At 39.9% G+C, this 19,345-nt stretch overlaps 1 protein-coding gene across 1 annotated transcript; it reads right to left on the bottom strand.

Annotated features, from left to right (window-relative positions):
• Nucleotides 1-11,463: 11,463 nt before the first annotated feature.
• On the bottom strand, nucleotides 11,464-18,080 carry ccr6b (chemokine (C-C motif) receptor 6b). Its single transcript, XM_037796380.1, has 2 exons — nucleotides 17,944-18,080; nucleotides 11,464-15,269 (listed from the first exon to the last, which is right to left on the bottom strand). The coding sequence occupies exon 2, from the start codon at nucleotides 15,258-15,260 to the stop codon at nucleotides 14,169-14,171; it is 1,092 nt and encodes a 363-aa protein (XP_037652308.1). The 5' UTR covers nucleotides 15,261-15,269; nucleotides 17,944-18,080; the 3' UTR covers nucleotides 11,464-14,168.
• Between the last annotated feature and the right edge of the window lie 1,265 nt (nucleotides 18,081-19,345).

The following is a 19,345-nucleotide window of genomic DNA, read 5'->3' as shown; positions in this document are numbered from 1 at the left end:
TCTTTTAGTGCATGTTCGTGCATGTGAGCGTGTCCCACTGGCTAGCTCACGGCTGCCGCTCTGCACTGCTCTCATACGACGGTTACAGCTGATAACACCGTCCCAACTGACGTTCTCTAAAACCCACCCTCCGGTCCCCCCCCCCCCAGGTTAACACTGTTATCTCTGTCAGCAGTGTTGTCATTGTTAGCACCGTTAGCTGCTAGCTGCCAGCTCGGTCGTCTCTAGAAGGTAACCCTCAAATTGCAAAATCTGATCTGAGATCTGCAAAAACTCTCGCTGCCGACGACCTATCTTAACCTTGACTATTCCAGCTCAATGCCTAACCTTAACCATCTCACGAGAGTTTCCCCAACCTGTGGGTTCCCTTCTAGACCATGGATGTATTAAGAGAACTGGATATAGTGTTGGAGACGGGCTCCCGTTCTTTCTTATGAGAGTTGCTCAGTGGCACATGAAGCTAAAATGGCCCGACTGCCGAGTGATAAAGTACCAGATCATCCGGCAATATTTTGCATCCATTTGGAGCAGAGGCGTTTCCTTCAACTCCTCCTCCCAGCCCTCACTCCAGCCTCGGTCTGGGTCTCATTCACATGAACGGAGGAAGGGAAATAACTCTGGATTCAGCTATTAGTGCATTTTACAACTTTTAGGACCTAATGATTTAAATAAGGACTATTAGAGTGTTCATACTGGGGAGTTGATTCACCTCAAAATAAATGATCCTCTGAATTACAGACGTCTCTTTCCCAATGTAAATCTGTGGTGAAAAGTATTTTTGGGCCCATTGGCATCACGTGACGGACATGGAAGTTGTAGTACCGCAGTTTGTCCACTATGAAAATTTGCTTCACAGCCCGGCGCTCTTCCTGGGGGCTTGCGCCCAAGCAGGAAGAGTTAACAGAGTTTGGTTTGTCCGTCCTGGGCTACTGTTGAAACACGGCGGTGCAACATGGCGGAATCCGTGAAGAGGACCCGCTCCCTATGTAGAAACGGCTCATTCTGAGGTAACGAAAACACGATTCTTATTTTCAGGTGATTATACACTAAAGAAAACACTTATTAATATCATATTCCATTACTACCAATAGATCCCCTACACTGTTCCTTTAAATGGTTTATTAATTGTATGTAGCACAACCCCTCAGACCACACTAAAAGTTCCCGTTCCATTGACTTTCCTCAGGTACTCACTCACACTTTATTCGGAAATGTGCTTAACGCTCGAATGTCTTCATCGATGTCATCTATATGTGTCAAGCATACATGTAGCATTTCCAACCAGGCCGAGCCACAAACAGCAGTATGTCTGTTGGCCAAGCAGCAAATGAATAATGGATTGAAGTCTGGCATCATGATGTAAGCTTGACAAACATTTTTCTCTCATGTTTTCCTCGTCAGATCTAAGGTGGGGAGTCTGGACAAGTCACACAATTGGACTATTTGCCATTGTTCTCCAACATCTGGTAAAGGCATTGTTATCTCCAAACAAAGGTGCTCACAAAGAGATGAACAAAAACACATTTAGCATAGTAATCCCTGCCTGGGCTGAATTATCGTGTATGAAGGGTCTACCCAGACAATATAGCAGGCAGCTACAATAAAACCCTCTTAGGAGAATGAATCACTAATTGTGGTATAGGAGTCAAAGGAGTGACATCATTATGAAATACCAGATGTTTAGATGAACATATTCAAGTGTGGTTAAAAAAGATCCCTCATGGAAGAGAAAATTCACCCTCTCTTAGTCACTGCAGCGCCAAAGATGGCACACAGTGCTACCTTGTTATAGCCTGTCCCTAACATGTGAGTGTTATCTGGAATGAGCCTCAGGCTAAAGGGTCTTTAAATCATCAATCTTTTACAAGGTGTTGTTTCTCTGAAGATAAATGGATGGTCATCAGGTGATCCTGATGCCATAATTCCCGACCAGAGGTGGCTGGTTCAAACCAGCAGAGAGTCTTCTAGTATCTACATGAGAAATGTGAATAAAGTGATATCCTCACGTCCCTCCAAAATGACCACCAAAGTATTTTAAGGCTGCATTTATCAATCATTTTTTAGAGTTGTCAAAATGAACATGTTAACGCAAATTTGTTTTAACGCCACTAATTTCTTTAATGCATTAATGCAGCTTGTGATTTTTAGGTTGTAGCGGCACAGTTTTAAAGCTAGAGTGAAGATACTGGTATCATATGAAACTAGTAAAGAAATCCATGGATACCAACCATGTCATACTAGCTTGTCGTTAAATAACGCTCCAAAATGATGCTACAATTTGGAGAGGAAAAACTGGCATGGCCATTTTCAAAGGGGTCCCTTGACCTCTGACCTCCAGATCAGTGAATGGGTTCTATGGGTACCCACGAGTCTCCCCTTTACAGACATGTCCACTTTATGATAATCACATGCAGTTTGGGGCAAGTCATAATCAAGTCAGCACACTGACACACTGACAGCTGTTGTTGCCTGAATTGCATTAATTGATTTCCAATAATAAATATATACATACATTTGCATAAAGCAACATATTTATCCAGTCCCTTGTTGATAAGAGTACTAAATACTTGACAAAACTCCCTTTGAGGTACATTTTGAACAGATAAAAAATGTGAGAATAATCACGATTAACTATGGACAATCATGTGATTAATTGCGATTACATTTTTTGATCAATTTACTTAAATTTAGTTTTGACAAAGTTGTAGATATCTTGAAATGCAATTTATATGGTATACAGTATATATATATTGTATTGTATTGTGTATTGACATGTTGTGAGAAGACTGAATACACGGAATCTAAGTTGGAAAGCAAAGCCTGTCTGTCTTCATTTCCTGCACCCACACCTCTAAAGCTCCAAGAAAAAACTTCCGACCTCTCAAGACATTACAATGGTGGAGAATGCCAAATAAGAGGAGTGGGTGAGACTGGATGTCCATCAGTGATTTGACCATTCGCTTTGCAGGATTGAGCACCAGTGAGAAGAAAATGGAGGAAATATTGAAGCTGCTGACTCAAAGCAACCAGCTCCAAATAGAGGCTAACCGGGCTCTTTTGGAGGAGCAAAGAGGAGCCAATGTGTTGAAGGAGGAGGAACTCAAGTTACAGAGAATTCAGCTTCAAGGAGCAGGGCCAGCAGCCACCATAGTCCGGGCCAGTGAGTTTATACCTAAAATGGGGCCCACTGATGATCCAGAGGCCTATCTCCATGCATTTGAGACTACTGCAACCAGAGAAAAATGGCCTAAAGACCAGTGGGTCGGGTTCCTGTCGGGGGAGTCACAGAAAGCTTTTCAAGACATGGATACTGCAGTAGCCAATAACTATGACATCCTGAAGGAGGAAGTATTGAGTAGGACAGGACTTACCAAATTTGGGATGGCTCAGCATTTCCATAATGGGGTTTCAGGAATGACCAACCCCCCAGGACACAGATGCATGAGCTGATTCGTCTTACAAAGAAGTGGCTTGATCCTGAAAACAACTCTGCAGCTGCAATAGTTGAAGCTATGGTTGTGGAACGATATCTACATGCCCTACCCTATGAGGCAAAGAGGATTATCAGCCACACTGCTCCGGCTACAGCTAGTCCCCTGGTGGAGGCAGTTGAACAGTACCAGGCCACTAATGAAATGCTCCGCATGGGGAAAAAGGAGCAACCCACCCCTCCGGGACGTCAAGCAAATGCCCGTCCACCGCCCCAAAAACCCTCCCAAGGTAGCTCAACCGAGCAGGTAAATATCCAGGGACGGTATCAGGCTGTGCCGGAGCAAAGGAGGTGAATCCTGGACAGAGATACCAGGAGATGCTATAGATGTGGGGAACTGGGTCATATTTCATGGCAATGTGACAAAGCGAATGAACCGATGCCCACAGCAGAATCCTCCGGCAACCAGCCTATACACCTCTATGCTCTATGCTTTGTTGATGGGGGGTACGGATCACCAAGCTTTTACGTGTCCTGTGAAGCTAAATAACCATAATGTGGAAGCTTTGCTGGACTCCGGGAGTGAGTACACACTAGTTCACAGATCTCTAATAGAGGAGACAGACCTGCTCCAGGAAGAGAGCCGACCAGTGTCCTGTGTCCATGGTGACACAGGTCAGTATCCAACTACGACCTTGAAGCTAGTCACAACACAGCACAGGTGTGAAGTCAATGCGGGGGTTTTGGATGCCCTGCCAGTCTCACTCTTAATAGGACGAGATTGGCCCCTGTTCCATAGACTCTCGAGGGAAGTACAATAGAGACGGTCCAGAGAGACATTACAGCCCAGAGGTAGGAGGCAGACCTAAAAATGTGTCTACGGCTGGGTTAACACATACCTCTTCTCCAGTGAATACTCTTCTCAGCGCTGCAGAGTCGTCCAGTGATGCTGGGCCAGCCTCTGAAGGGGAAGGGGAGGAGCCCCAAGGAAGCAACCAGCCATCATCAGGGGAGGACACCAGCTAAGCAGCAGACAGACCACCCCCACTTTCAGGCCAGTATGGTACTGCCCAACTAAATGATCCTACATTGATAAATGTCTTACCAAATGGTAGAGTGCTAGAGGGTGTGGACCAAAGGCAGGGAAGTGATTTAATTTAACCTCATTTTGCTGTGAACCAGATGGTAAAAGTGCAAGATGACGTATTAGAGCAGTTGTTAGTGCCCAAATCTTTCCGCCCCACACTGTTACAACTGGCCCATACACACCTACTTGGGGCTTATCTAGGAGTGGAAAAGACAAAAGACAGAATCTTACAGCAGTTCTTTTGGACAGGCATCAACAAAGAAGTTGAAAACTATTGCCGAAGCTGTCCAGAATGCCAGCTCACTGCCCCCGGCCCTCATTTAGAAATCCTCTGATCCCGCTCCCAATCATTGAGGTCCCTTTCGAAAGGATTGGGTTAGATATTGTGGGACCCCTACCCAAAAGTGCTCGGGGCCATCAATATATTTTGGTCGTAGTAGACCATGCTACCCGTTATCCCAGGGCTATACCCCTCAGGAAAGCCACAGCCCAGCATATTTCCAAAGAACTGTTCCTCCTGTGCAGTAGAGTGGGGATTCCAAAAGAGATACTGACAGATCAGGGGACCCCCTTCATGTCCCGTGTCACTAAGGGCCTGTGCACACTCCTAAGGATCAAGCACCTAAGAACTTCAGTATACCACCCTCAAACGGACGGTTTGGTAGAGAGGTTCAAACAAGACCCTAAAAGCCATGTTAAGGAAGTCAATTGAAAAAGATGGGCGCAACTGGGAACAGCTTATCCCCTACCCGATGTTTGCCATTAGGGAGGTTCCCCAAACTTCAACAGGCTTCTCACCCTTCGAGCTCCTGTATTCTCACAAACACAGGGGGCTTCTTGACCTGGCAAAAGAGGCATGGGAGAACTAGCTGTGTCCTCACCGCACTGTGATTGAGCATGTGGAGGCCATGAAGGACAGAGTGGCTACCATTTACCCCATTGTCAGAGAACATATGGAAAAAGCTCAAAAAGAACAGCAAGCATCCTACAACCACCCTGCGCAGCCCAGAGAGTTCCAGCCAGGGGACCGGGTTCTGGTACTGGTACCCACTGTTGAGTGCAAGTTTTTAGCCACTTGGCAAGGACCATATGAAATCATTGAAAGAGTGGGAGAAGTGAACTACAGGGTAAGGCAACCAGGAAGGAGAAAACCAGAACAGACATATCACGTGAACCTGTTGAAGAAATGGCACTCTGCAGAGGTTCTATTAAGTAGTTTTCCCCCAAAAGATTCAGGAGCACCACCGAGAGAGGATTTTTTGGTGGGCCCAGATCTGTCTCCCCAGCAACGCCAAGAGTGCATGGAGCTTGTCGACCGCAACCAAGATGTGTTCTCAGTCAAACCAGGCACCACACATCTTGCTGTACATGAAATTCGCACCAGAACTGGTAAGATCGTCCATCAACGGCCCTAAAGAGTGCCAGAGGCCCATAAAGAAACAATTCGAGTGGAAATTAAAAAGATGCTTGAGCTGGGTGTTATTGAAGAGTCCCATTGTGCCTAAGTAATCCATCGGTACCAACCATGTCATACTAGCTTGGATGAGGCTAAATAATGCTCTAAACTTACGCTATATGTTGGCAATTAAAAACTGTCATGGTCATTTTCAAAGGAATCCCTTGACCTCACTTTATAATAATCACATGCAGTTTGGGGCAAGTCATAGTCAAGTCAGCACACTGACACACTGACAGCTGTTGTTGCCTGTTGGGCTGCAGTTTGCCATGTTATGATTGGAGCATATTGTTTTATGCTAAATGCAGTACCTGTGAGGGTTTCTGGACAATATCTGTCATTGTTTTGTTGATAAGAGTATTAAATAATTGACCAATCTCCCTTTACGGTACATTTCGAACAGATAAAAAATGTGTGAATAATTTGTGATTAACTATGGACACTAATGCAATTAGTCGCAATATTTCAATCGATTGACAGCCCTGATTTAAAGATATCTTAAATTTAGTTTTGACTAGTGCAATCAAAGTTGTAGATATCTTGAAATACAATTTCTTCTAGTGAAGATGTTGTTGTGGATTTATTTAATTACCATAGCAGTGTGGTTCGATTAAAAGTTAAAATGGCTTCATGGACTTTTTCTTCCTGTAAGGAGCTAACAAATCATTTTTACTAAAGCCAAAACCAAGAATCCCAAATAACACAAAACAGCAGAAAATAACCTTCTGGGGGGAAAAAATCAAACTGTTGCTCAATTTGTAATAGAGCTTTTCCATAGAAACATGTTGCTCATCAAACACAAGTATAACTAACAGCATTACTAATAGCATGCATTCCATTTGTGTGTGTCACAGCCCTGGTGTTATGCATGCTTACAACTTAAATGGAACAGAGCCATCATTTATGTTATTGCTTACACCTGTCCTACACTATTTCACCACATGTTCTGGAGCTTGAACAATTGCACAATGTTATGAAATATGTTTTTGAGTTCTGCAGTGTGCTGGTAGAGAGGCTCATTGTGTTGCTTGGTTTTGATTTTGTACTTCTGTCTATATCTTTTATCACTGCAAACAGCTGCAGAGGCAAGAGAGGTCAGAGACAGTCAGCTCACTGAGGACACCTAGTGGGCAGGTGTTGTGGCAAGGGACCTGAAAAATCCCACTCGGGCCCTGTTCAGACGTGTTCTCTTGTGTCCAGATGTATCCAGATGGTTGCCTGGATCCAGCTGAGTTTAACTGCAGTTCACATCTGGCATTCAAATGTCTAAAACGGCTCTCGAGTGAAATATCAATTTGATTGAATGATTTAAATTGTGTAATGTCAGTTCTGGAATTCCATACAGTTAACCTCTGTGACCAGCTGGCTGAAGGTCAGCAATGCCACACATATTCAAAATGCACAAGGGACTAAGGAGCAATTAAACCCAAAGACAATGATGAGGTATGTAAAAGATATATGTTGGTAGCTGGGAGTACGGGAAGACTGTCCAACAGAGAAACCCCAGCTCAGGTGTTACAGGTTTGGGAAGGGCTGGCTTAAGGCATAGGCCATATAGACGGTCACCTAGGGCGCCACCTTCTGGGGGGCACTAGTCGCCCTCTAAAAAAAAAAAAAGGCACCCTACCTTATTTTCGGCATTGAGGTAACAAATGAACAAATAAAGAAATAAAGAAAGAAATACAATTTTCACCCCTGTAACTCTCTTTCTCACACTTTTTCATCTGCCCAGCTGCACTTAATTTTTAATAAAAGGGTAAATTGTAGTGAAACTGACTAAACCAACATATCAGGGACCATTTTTTACTTATTTTGTAATAAATACAGTTATTTATGAAAATAAAAACCATTGAAACCTAACCCTAAAGACCCAGACACACCAACCTGACATCAAAGAACTAGCAGTGACGAAGGCCGACCGCTGAGTCGCCTAAAGTCGCCTTTGTCTTTGCCAAAAAGTTGCACTCGAACACACCGCAAAGATTACAGCAGACGGCCAACTACCACGTACGTTCTGCACCTTCGAGAGAGGAAATAACTCTCCACACCAGCGGGAGGCGCTAGTCTGTATTCATCTTTCAAAAAGGGAAACCAGAAGACCGAGGACGGAGGATATATACAAGCTGTTGTTATGATACGTACATGAAATTACACAACTCTCACTCACCACTTAGCTTCATTCCAGATGTTCATGTTGCTGTGCAAATATCCATGTGTTGGAATGATCAGATGAGATGAAGATAAAAAATTAGGAGAACTTCTGTGTGCCCTCTTGACTTTACTCGTTGGCTCGATTTCTCACTTCCGTTTCTCTTCTTGTGCACTTATTCGCTAACAGGCAACTGGTGAGGGCTTCTTTAATTACAGTAAATCATCATCATAACCTTTATGTAACTAGGAAGTCACATTGAGATTAAAACCTCTTTTACAAGTAGCCAAGACAGAGTCAAATAGCAACATCCAACACATAACAAGACAACAGCTTAAACAACAGTAGCAAATGATTTGGAACATGGAGAGGGTAAAGGGTAGTAGTTCATCCATCAAGTAAAAAGCAATAACTGAACAAAGCTTACTGAGGACATCCAGTGGATGGAAAAGGAGGAATGCTTCTGTGCTGAGCTACTTCCTTTTATGTAACAGGGGATATTTGTCCTGGGGATGATTTGATCACCAATATGATGTCACAGGTGTGTACACTGTGCACTTGGGTTCACAACACTGTGCTCTGTTTTGTAAAACAGATACCACCAGCATCAGATATACAGCAAACAGCTGTGTCAGCTCTTCATGTGGTTCACCATCCACATTTTTGCATATTGAATTTGTGTTTTTATCCTTGTCGATAAAAGTAAATTATGTTTTTATTTTATCATTTATTTAGTATTTAGTTTATCATTACATGTTAAAACTAGGGCTGTCAATCAATTAAAATATTTTATCGCACATTTTTTATCTGTTCTAAATGTACCTTAAAGGGAGATTTGTCAAGTATTTAATACTCTTATCAACATGGGAGTGGACAAATATGCTGCTTTATGCAAATGTATGTATATATTTATTATTGGAAATCAATTAACAACACAAAACAATGACAGATAATGCAGTAATGCGTTAAAGAAATTAGTGGCGTTAAAACAAATTTGCGTTAACATGTTCATTTTGACAACTCTAAAAAATGATTGATAAATGCATGTCTTCACTCTAGCTTTACAACTGAGACCACTACAACTATGTGAAATCGCTAGTGATGTTAAAATGAATCTGCGTTAACAAGTTATTATCACAAAATGTCATATAGCTGCCAGCTGGCAGTTCATGGCTTATTGTTTTATTCTCACATAATTACGTTAATTACAAGCAATTATTGCAGTAATACAGTTGTTTCCTACTAGGTGAGTGTCTCAAAGTACAGCTGAGCTCTTATCATCAAAATGCCCATAACTTCAACTTCTCTCCTCTTTCTCAGTGTTTGCAATGCCTCTTATATATTCTTTTAATGTACATTTTATTTATTTAGTTCAAAATCTCAAATGTGTCTCAAGCCCATTAAAAGAAAAAACTTCAGGAAGAGTAACTGAAGACAATCCCTCTTCATACAATAGATGTATTTAGGTGTACATTAGGTATACAGAGTTGCTATAGGAGACGAATTACAATATTGAGACCAAATTGGTCCAAATTGAAATCCAAGGAGCAATGTGTAGCATTTCTGGGGATCTATTGTCAGAAATGTAAAATAATATTCATAACTATGTTCTCATTAGTGTATAATCACCTGAAACTATGACTTGGTTCTCGCTCCAGGAGCTTGTAAGCCATGCTGTCCAACTGACTGGCTGTAAAAGCAGGTTCTGCATCTTTGTCAGTAAATACTCTATATAATAAATACTGTAACTACTCAGAGATCAGAGCAAACAGAGCATCAATGACTTTCATGCTAATGTTGATGTGCACTTAATTGGACTCTATTGGACTCTATCAGGACCTCTATTACATTTCCATCTGTGGTCTGTGCCTCAGAAGGTAATCCCCCGTTGTTCCACTTTGACAGCTTCTGCTTACGAACCTCTGAAGCTTTTAACCCAATTCTGGAAACCTGTGGTGGCACAGAATTGACGTATACTCTGATCTAACAGGAAACAACGTTCATGGGCACAGGGGGATGGATTTTGAAATCTGGGTCTTGCCCCACAAAGAATACATTTACAAGTGCAGAAAAGTTAATCAGCTTTGAGTTAAAGTCAAAAAGAATAAAGTTTTTGCTACCTGCCTAGGGACTACAGATGTAAATTAGCATTCTTGCTAACTGATGCATGTTTACAGCTTGTATTTTATACTGATGCCAATTAACGTGCTTTGTATCAAATAAACAAATATATGAAATGAAAAATTGGTTTTACGACGATTTAGCCTCTGGGGGTAGAGATATTTTTTTCCTACTATAGCGAAGGCATGACCCGTCCTACTCTGCCTCTGATTGGCTCACCTTGATATTCTTACTGAAACCGATCTGACTCCTCATGCCTAAACCTAACCAACCCAACCAACCAAGGCAACGAGTACTAGCCAATCCAACACATTCACATCCCAACTCGTCACATACTGTCCCTTGGCCTCACTTTAGGTTTAGGCAACAAAACCACTTTGTTAGGTTTAGGAAAAAAACGACATGGTTGGGCTTTAAATTACTACGTTTGTACAGTGAAAATGACACTGAAAATGAAGCTGATTGTAACGTAAAAGTGAAATTTAGAGCACGCCTGGATGAAAGCCCTGTGTTTCTGGGCCCATCCACCTCCCCTCACATCCGCCCTGTGCGTCTCTTTTCATCTTTAAACTTCGTCACCAAAGTCACTCCCAGTACACTTTCCCTGAGCGTTTACTGTTGACGCGGATGGATTTACATTGTAGGAAAACCTGGTGTGTCTCATAAAGATGCTAAAGGGTGCCTTGCCAGTATCACACGTCGACAGCCGTAGCGAAGCGTCTGTATTTCATGCCCTGGAAATGAGAACAAGCTGGCCAATCAGAGGCAGATTAGGGCAGATCATGCCTTTGCCAGTATGATTCGTAAATTAGCCTGGCGGCAACAACCAATATTTCCCGTTGACATAATTACGGTGTAGTCAGCAGATATCCATGCCAAGACTTCCTCATCCGTGTGCTGTTTGTTCATTGTTTACAGTCCGGTTAGAAACTTGAGATGCAAGACTGTTTAGCCTGAGACAGTTTACAAGCTCATTTTAAACTAATAAACAGGTAAATTGTTCAAAGATTGCAATTCGGCCAGTGCTTCCTGTCTTTTACACAGACTGTTTACCTGCATTCAACCAAAGCCTGCTCAAACATGATTGGTCAAAATACCTACATCTTGCCTACAGATTCTGCATAGTTAGGCTACGGGGCAAGATTTTGGTTTGGGTATCTGTTTATAGAGATTAATTTTCGGATTAACTGTTAAAGAAAATGCACATTTTCAGAGACCGTGTTTAATCAGGCAATGTGACAGAAGCATACAATCAGATACAGAAAACATAAAAAACGGTATAACAAAATTAAGTATGTACTGTATATGGTTCTAGAAAACATACATAGGAATACAAGAAAACAAGAAGTTGTTGTTATGGTAACAAAGTAGCCTATATAACAATAAAACTTCCAAATGTGTCTCAATCATAGATCAGTGCCTCCAGTTATATTTTTAACAATAGCAACAAAAGCACTCGTCATGATCTGGTTTCCATGCACAGAACATCCAAGTCAACCAGTCCTGTGATTTAACATGCATATAAGATGTTGTTGGGTTTATTCTATAGACAGTGTTTTGTAAATAAAAATTTCATCCCCTCTTATTTCATCTTGTTCATACTAATCACAGAGAAATGAACTTTTTGCAGACTAGTAAATGTACAGCAGTGGTGTCTGAAGGAGGGAATACACAGGATACACAAGGGCAGACTTAAAAAAAAGAGAAAAAAGCCTTTCAACTTCTTTGAAATTGGTTTCAGATGAGGTTTTAAGGATAACACATAATGAGCAAATATATCTAGGTGTTTGCGTAGAAATCTATTAAATTTTCTGTGCACTAACAATCACTCAGATATTTCTGAACTGAATCAAATGCAAGTGGAACAGGGCTTGCTAGTTACCAGATGTAAACAGGATAATGTCATCAGCAGAGAAATTTACTTTTTGTATTTACATTTTTTTTTTTATATCAAGAAACCATTCATATATAATATATGCAAATTTTAGGTGTATAATATAAATAAAAAAAAAACAATTGTAACTGAATTGTAATTTCATGTGCCTCAAGAAGTGCATCAAAATGGCAGTGGATTTTATATGTCCATCTGAGTACTTGAAAATGAAGATATTGACATAAGATGTATGTTTTTACCTCAACATTCAGTAGATATTCTTATATGCTTATGCCTTAATCATAAAATCATGTAAAACCATTGTATAGATGTTTCTCACAGCAGTCATTTTGACTTGTCATAGGATAAATAGCACACGTGTAATTAATAACATAAATGATGGCTCTTTTCCATTTACAGTAGGTGCTGGGACTCTTCATTGTCCGAGTTGTCTGTGTTCCAGACAACTCGGAGGTCAGAATTTTCTCAGTTCAAATTTCCAACTTCCATCTCCAAGTGTTCCAGGTGCACAACGCCAAACAAAAACCATGGCTGACCGTGACAAACTGATGTTTCTTGTGTACACACAATTGAACTCTCCAGCAGTGCAGCCTCCACGTTGTTCTGGCATTTTTAATGTTTTACCGAATAACTTTTGTGCAGAGAAGATAACTTTCAGATTGTTCGCCGTAACCAGCTACCTAATAACATAGCGACATATTTAGACATCAATTTACAGGCAGAACAGGTTTTACTAAATGATGGTATTTATAATTATAATTAAATACAGGTAAAAGTACTTTACATTGCCTTTTAGTTGATGGTTTACCGTGTACAGCGTTGTGTGACGTTTGACAATTGCTTCTTTTTGAAGTCAGATAGATGGATTTGCCTGGAGTTCACAAGCAGGAACTCCGACTATGATTGGCGTTCCATTGTATTTCTTCTAGTAGGAGGTCGGAAATTTTTGAGTTCCAAGTTGTCTGGAATGCAGCTTTACAAAAAATGGAGCCCTTGTGTTATTAATTTCACCTGTGATCATGTGATCAACAGTTACAGTTACACTAATTGAGCAGTTTTTCTATTTTTACACGACTATCAGCTTAATCAGTCTGTGAAAACAGATAGATTTTGGGGGGTTTATCTCTGCATGGATTTTGAGACAAATTCTGAACAGAAAGCCTGTGTTACAAACTTAGAGCACGGAGTTTGAAAGACAGAGCATGTCTTATGCTAGTGGTTGCATTATGAAAAATGTGGGATTCGGCATCTTTTGGACTTTGACCCTTATTACAAATTAAAAGTCAGGATATCTCAGTCTCTGTTGCTTTGATTTTGACCTTTTTTAAATTTGTCTCTGAGGCATCCCATCTACTTTATGGAAGTGCAATACTTAAAACAAATTGCATTCATGTAGAAAGTGACTAACTGTCTAATCTGTGCTTTTTAGAACACTTTGGAAAAATAAGACCTCTACAATATTATAGTATATTATATAGAGTGCTGCAGGGATGATGTATGTTTGTGAGCCAACGCAGAAGTTAGCATTGCACTGGTTCCCAAAAAGCTAATAGTATTTTTCTATTGGATTTTGGATTATTGCAGAAAATAAACTCTGTGGCAAACAAACATTTATGATTAGTTCAGTAAGATAATGTCCACAAATGAACACCGCTTTTTATCATTTTTGTTAACAACCGCCATTTTTAAGACAGGTTAAAGCTTCACGAGTGGGATGTTTATTAATGTATTTTTTAATGTATTTTAACTAAAAATCCACTGACTTCCAGACGAGGGAACAGGAAGTGCTAAAATGCTAACTCACTTCTTGGTTTTAGGACTCATTCCTGTAACACTCTACTGAAGGTAACATGCAAATGTTTGCTGAGAGTTCAGTAGATTACAAATACAGTACATGTTTTATTTAAGCACATTTTGCACAGATGCTTCTTCTGTACAGCTACAGCAAAGTAACATCTTGGGAAAGATGAGAGGCTGCTTGATCTTTGGCATTTCTAATGATCCCCTTAAAGGGTTTGCACCACTGCAGAGTCATGCACTGAATGATGTCATATTGTTGGAGCCATCTGAAGACATGCGGCCTGAGGCGCAAATATCGGACGTCACCCGTGATGAGCGAGCATTGTAGATGTACATTTTGCTAAAGCACCATAAGTCACGCATTATTTGCTGGAAGTGGCTCCTGAACTTCACCCCAATGAAGGCATAGAGGATGGGGTTGAGACAACAGTGGAGGTAGGCTATGCTCCTGGAAATGGCCAGAACTTGGAGTTTAATCTTTTCTGCTTCACAACTCCTCTCCTTAAAAAGAGACAGAGTGTGGTTCAGCAGAGAGACATTGTAGGGAAGGTGGCACACTATGAAAACCACAACAACGGCCAAAACCACACGGATGGCCTTGTGCCTCTGGCTGCTCTTTGCTCTCAGCAAGGTGCACACGATGCTGGAGTAGCAGAACACCATCACCAGCAGAGGTAGCAGGAAGCCAATGGCCATTTGAAGGCTGGGAACCACCACCTTCATTAGCTTTGCGGTTTCATTCTTACTGAAAGACAGCTGACACATCAAAGTGACAGTCTGAGCCCCCAGATTTGGCTCTTCAAAGCGCTCCGTGTAGAGGAGCGTGGGCAGAGTTAAAGCCACTGCAGACACCCAGACAGCTGAGCAGATAAGGCGGCTGTAGATCAGAGTGTGCGAGCGAGCGCCGAAGGATCTTCTAGCCTGAACTATAGCGACGTAACGGTCGCCACTAATGCAAGCAAGCAGGAGCATGCCACTGTAGAGGTTGATACTATAGGCTGACCTCAGCACCTTGCAAGCCACAGGACCCATTAACCAACTGTGCTGCTCGTTGTATATGATAAATGGCAGAGCGACCACAAAGATCAGGTCTGCCACAGCCACATTGTAGAGATAGACGTCTGTCATTGTCTTGGTTCTCTTGTAGAATATGTAGGTGGCGATTACGAGAGCGTTGCCGATCAGGCCAAAGGCACAGATGAAGGAGTGGATGTACGTTTGGGTGATGACCTCCACGGGGTTAGGGTCGAGGTCACAGGGCTCTTCATCTCCTGGGTAATCTGCTCCTGTACTGTCATCATAGTCTGGAGTCACCGACGCCATGATTTTGATCTGGAGAAGAAAAGATGAGCATTTACACCGAACAGCAAATAATTAGGGGAATACAACAAAATGAAAAATATTTTCCAAAACAAATTTGGTGTCACATTTTGATAAGAAGTGGTGGAATGTAACTAAGTACATTTACTAAAGCTGTGTGCTTACGTACAGTTTGGAGCTACTTGTACTTGAGTATTTTAATTGTATAATACTTTACACTTTATACTCCACCCCCGCATTTCAGAGGGAAATATTGCACTTTTTACTCCACTACATGTATTTGACTGCTAAAGCTACTAGTTAATTTACACATTAGGATATTACCAGCAAAACTTATAGACTATGATACAGTGCTTTACTGTTAAACTACCTAGTACTGTACTGTAATTGCTTTTGACTTGTCTGTCACTCGACGTCAGGTCTGTAAATGAGGGCAACCTCAGTGAATTTTTGAGTTTAAAATAAAAGAAATAAAGGTATAATGTACTTAAAGTTTGCTACACATTCCTCTACAGATACACTGGTTCACTGACAAAGGTAATAGGCATCTACCCCCTTTTTATTTATCTATTGTTATAATTCTTATACTTTGTATGGCCTCTCATGTGGACAGTTATGTTTTATAAGTTTCAATTGTTAAAAGCACAATAAAAACAGTTTTTAAAAACATTTGCCACATATGGACATTATAACAGTAAGTAATATTATCCAATAATACTGTACATTTGTAATAATATAACCCTCTGAAAGTAGTGTTTCTGCATAATGAACACTTTCATTTCTGACAAAAAATACATTTTGCTAATAATACTTCTGTACCCTTACTTAAGTTCAGTGGCAGGAAAAGTACTCGGATCTTTTACTTAAGTAAAAGTAGTAATGTCATAGTGTATAAATATTCTGTTACAAGTAAAAGTCTTGCATTCAAAATGTTACTTCAGTAAAAGTACACATCCGTATTAGCATCAAAATACCCTCAAAGTACCAAAAGTAAAAGTATTCATTATTCAGAATGGCCCATTCCAGAATCAAATCTATTATACTATTGGATTATAACTCTGGGTGCATTCATGTGTAAGCATCACTTTAATGTGACAGCTGGTAAAGCTGGGGCTAATTGTAACTACTTTATATACTGATGGGTGGTTTAATCTATGATTTTACATCAGGAGTTTTTAGTTGATGATATTTTCTATTAATAATATGAATATGCAAAATAACTAGTAACTAAAACTGTCAGATTAATGTAGTGATAATATTTGCCTCCTAATTGGAGTAGAAGTAGACAGTAGGAGAGACGGAATTACTAAGAAAGGTACAAGTACCACAAAATTGGACCTAAGTATAGTACTTGTACTTAGTAAATATAAATACAGTACTTGTACTGAGCAAATGTACTTGCTAGTAACATTTTGAACACAGGACTTTTACTGGTTATGGAGCATTTTTAGACGATGATATTTCTACTTTTACTTAAATTACAGATCTGAATACTCTCTCCTCCACTACTGATAAAAGTTTCATGAATTGTAACCAATGGTTTTATTAATGGTTAATAACCAATGTATTTATTCTCCAACAGATTTTGGTTTTGATAGTTTAGTGCACGCTACATGGACTGGGAAACACTCACATCACAGCTTTTTGTCTGTTTACAGGATAAAAGCCAGTGTTCTAGTTCAGCTCTTCCTCCGGGTGTGAGTGACCCAATTTCAGCCCCATTAGACATTAAGTAAATGCACGCAAGGGTAGGCTGCAGGTGCTTGCACTTCGTGCTTTGTCTGATCTTAGAAGCTGATAAGATCTTTAACAGCAAAGATCTCAGATGTATCACTGAGAGTCAGTAAGTGTGTAGGAAGCTCACCAACTTGCAACCCCAGCAAACATACTGGAAATCTAAAAGTGATGATGAAGTGTTTCTATGCGTGATACTAGAACATTAGACTGTTCTGTTTTAACTGATGAATATTAAATTACACAAACCCAACACACACAGCACAGCAATGAACACATGAGTTCTCCTTTATGCAAATAATAGCATGTGAGAAACATGTTGCATGCTTCAACTTACTTCTTCGAAAAGCCTGATGTCAAAAACAGATATGACAATATGATGATGTCTCTGTTTTCAGCACTTTCACTTCTCACAAATCACCACAGTAAGATCATGTATAGCACTCGTCAATGAGGAAGGTTTTGCACATATCTGTTTGGGAAGATAATATAACGAGAAAAGGTTGAACCTTTTGTTTAGAAACGCGCTTTGAGAACTTCAAGTGCTGAGTAAATATTGTTTCCATATTTTACAGAACTGACAGTTCTGTAAAAGTGTTCCGTGTGTGTGTCATGTGTCAGCTGTGAAACCTGAGTCATTTAAAAGTTTATCCAATTTAAAGTGATAAAAAAATAATAATTTTAAAGTTTTAAAACTGATCTAGTAAATCTTTAACATTTATCAATGCAGTGCAGCTTAGAGATTTAAAAAGTATAACATGCACTATATCAAGAGCGAAACATTAAATTACACTTCCACACTTAGATGTTACTAAATAAATAATACATAAAGATGCACATCAAAGTATGTAATGCAGTTACCAAACTGAAAAATAAAATGGATAATCCAGCACAGAATTTGGAGCGTTTACTGTTTATTTGTGCTCATATTTTCTGTTGAGAACATACATACCTTGCAGAATGATGATTTTCTCTCAGTTAATTTCTTTATCCCCCGGGTCCGATGTCATCAAGTCAAAAGAGAGTGAAAGCTCTTCCTCCCAGGCACCAGAGCTGCTTCTGAAGACAGAGTTCAGTGTGGGGGCTTTATGTCACAAATACTGTGCGCTTAAAATATCAAAAGAAGAAGAAGATAAAGCCAGAACCGCATACAGTACAGTGCATCACTGATCTTCCTACTTTTAACGTCACACACACACACACATGCAGGGACATTCCCCCTGCGATGCACATTTGGAGGTTTCTGTTGCTTTCAAAGCAGTGCTTTGATTTTATGCAAGATTGCTTGATTCACCCCAATTGCCCACAGTCTCAACAACAACTACCCCCCCCCCCCCCCTCCCCTCCCACCCAAAGGTCATGCTTAATAAGGAAATGATTTGTTTTAATGAGCAACTATTCAATTCAATTCAATATATTATTAAATAACGTCAAAGAGAAGCTATCTCAAGATGCTTTTCATAGAGAGCAGGTTTAGACTGTACTCTATAATTTAGAGACCCAACAAGAGATCCCCCATGCTTGTGCACTAGATACGACAGAGGCACGGAAACGGGTAGAGGGAAAGAGAGAGACAGAGAGAGAGACAGAGAGACAGAGAGAGAGAAAGCAGAGGTAGCAATAATAATAACAGAAATATGACTACTACTACTGATAGCAGTCTTAATAGCAGTAATAATAATAATATAAATATGACTACTACTACTGATAGCAGTCTTAATAGCAGTAATAATAATAATATAAATATGACTTCTACTACTGATAGCAGTCTTAATAGCAGTAATAATAATAATATAAATATGACTACTACTACTGATAGCAGTCTTAATAGCAGTAATAATAATAATAGAAATATGACTTCTACTACTGATAGCAGTCTTAATAGCAGTAATAATAATATAAATATGACTACTACTACTGATAGCAGTCTTAATAGCAGTAATAATAATATAAATATGACTTCTACTACTGATAGCAGTCTTAATAGCAGTAATAATAATATAAATATGACTACTACTACTGATAGCAGTCTTAATAGCAGTAATAATAATATAAATATGACTTCTACTACTGATAGCAGTCTTAATAGCAGTAATAATAATAATATAAATATGACTACTACTACTGATAGCAGTCTTAATAGCAGTAATAATAATAATAGAAATATGACTTCTACTACTGATAGCAGTCTTAATAGCAGTAATAATAATATAAATATGACTACTACTACTGATAGCAGTCTTAATAGCAGTAATAATAATATAAATATGACTTCTACTACTGATAGCAGTCTTAATAGCAGTAATAATAATATAAATATGACTACTACTACTGATAGCAGTCTTAATAGCAGT

Source organism: Sebastes umbrosus, chromosome 16 (genome assembly GCF_015220745.1).
Source record: "Sebastes umbrosus isolate fSebUmb1 chromosome 16, fSebUmb1.pri, whole genome shotgun sequence".
In the NCBI taxonomy this organism is placed as follows: Eukaryota; Metazoa; Chordata; class Actinopteri; order Perciformes; family Sebastidae; genus Sebastes; species Sebastes umbrosus.
The sequence above is the reverse complement of the archived record's forward strand: the minus strand, read 5'-3'. Positions and strand labels throughout refer to the sequence as shown.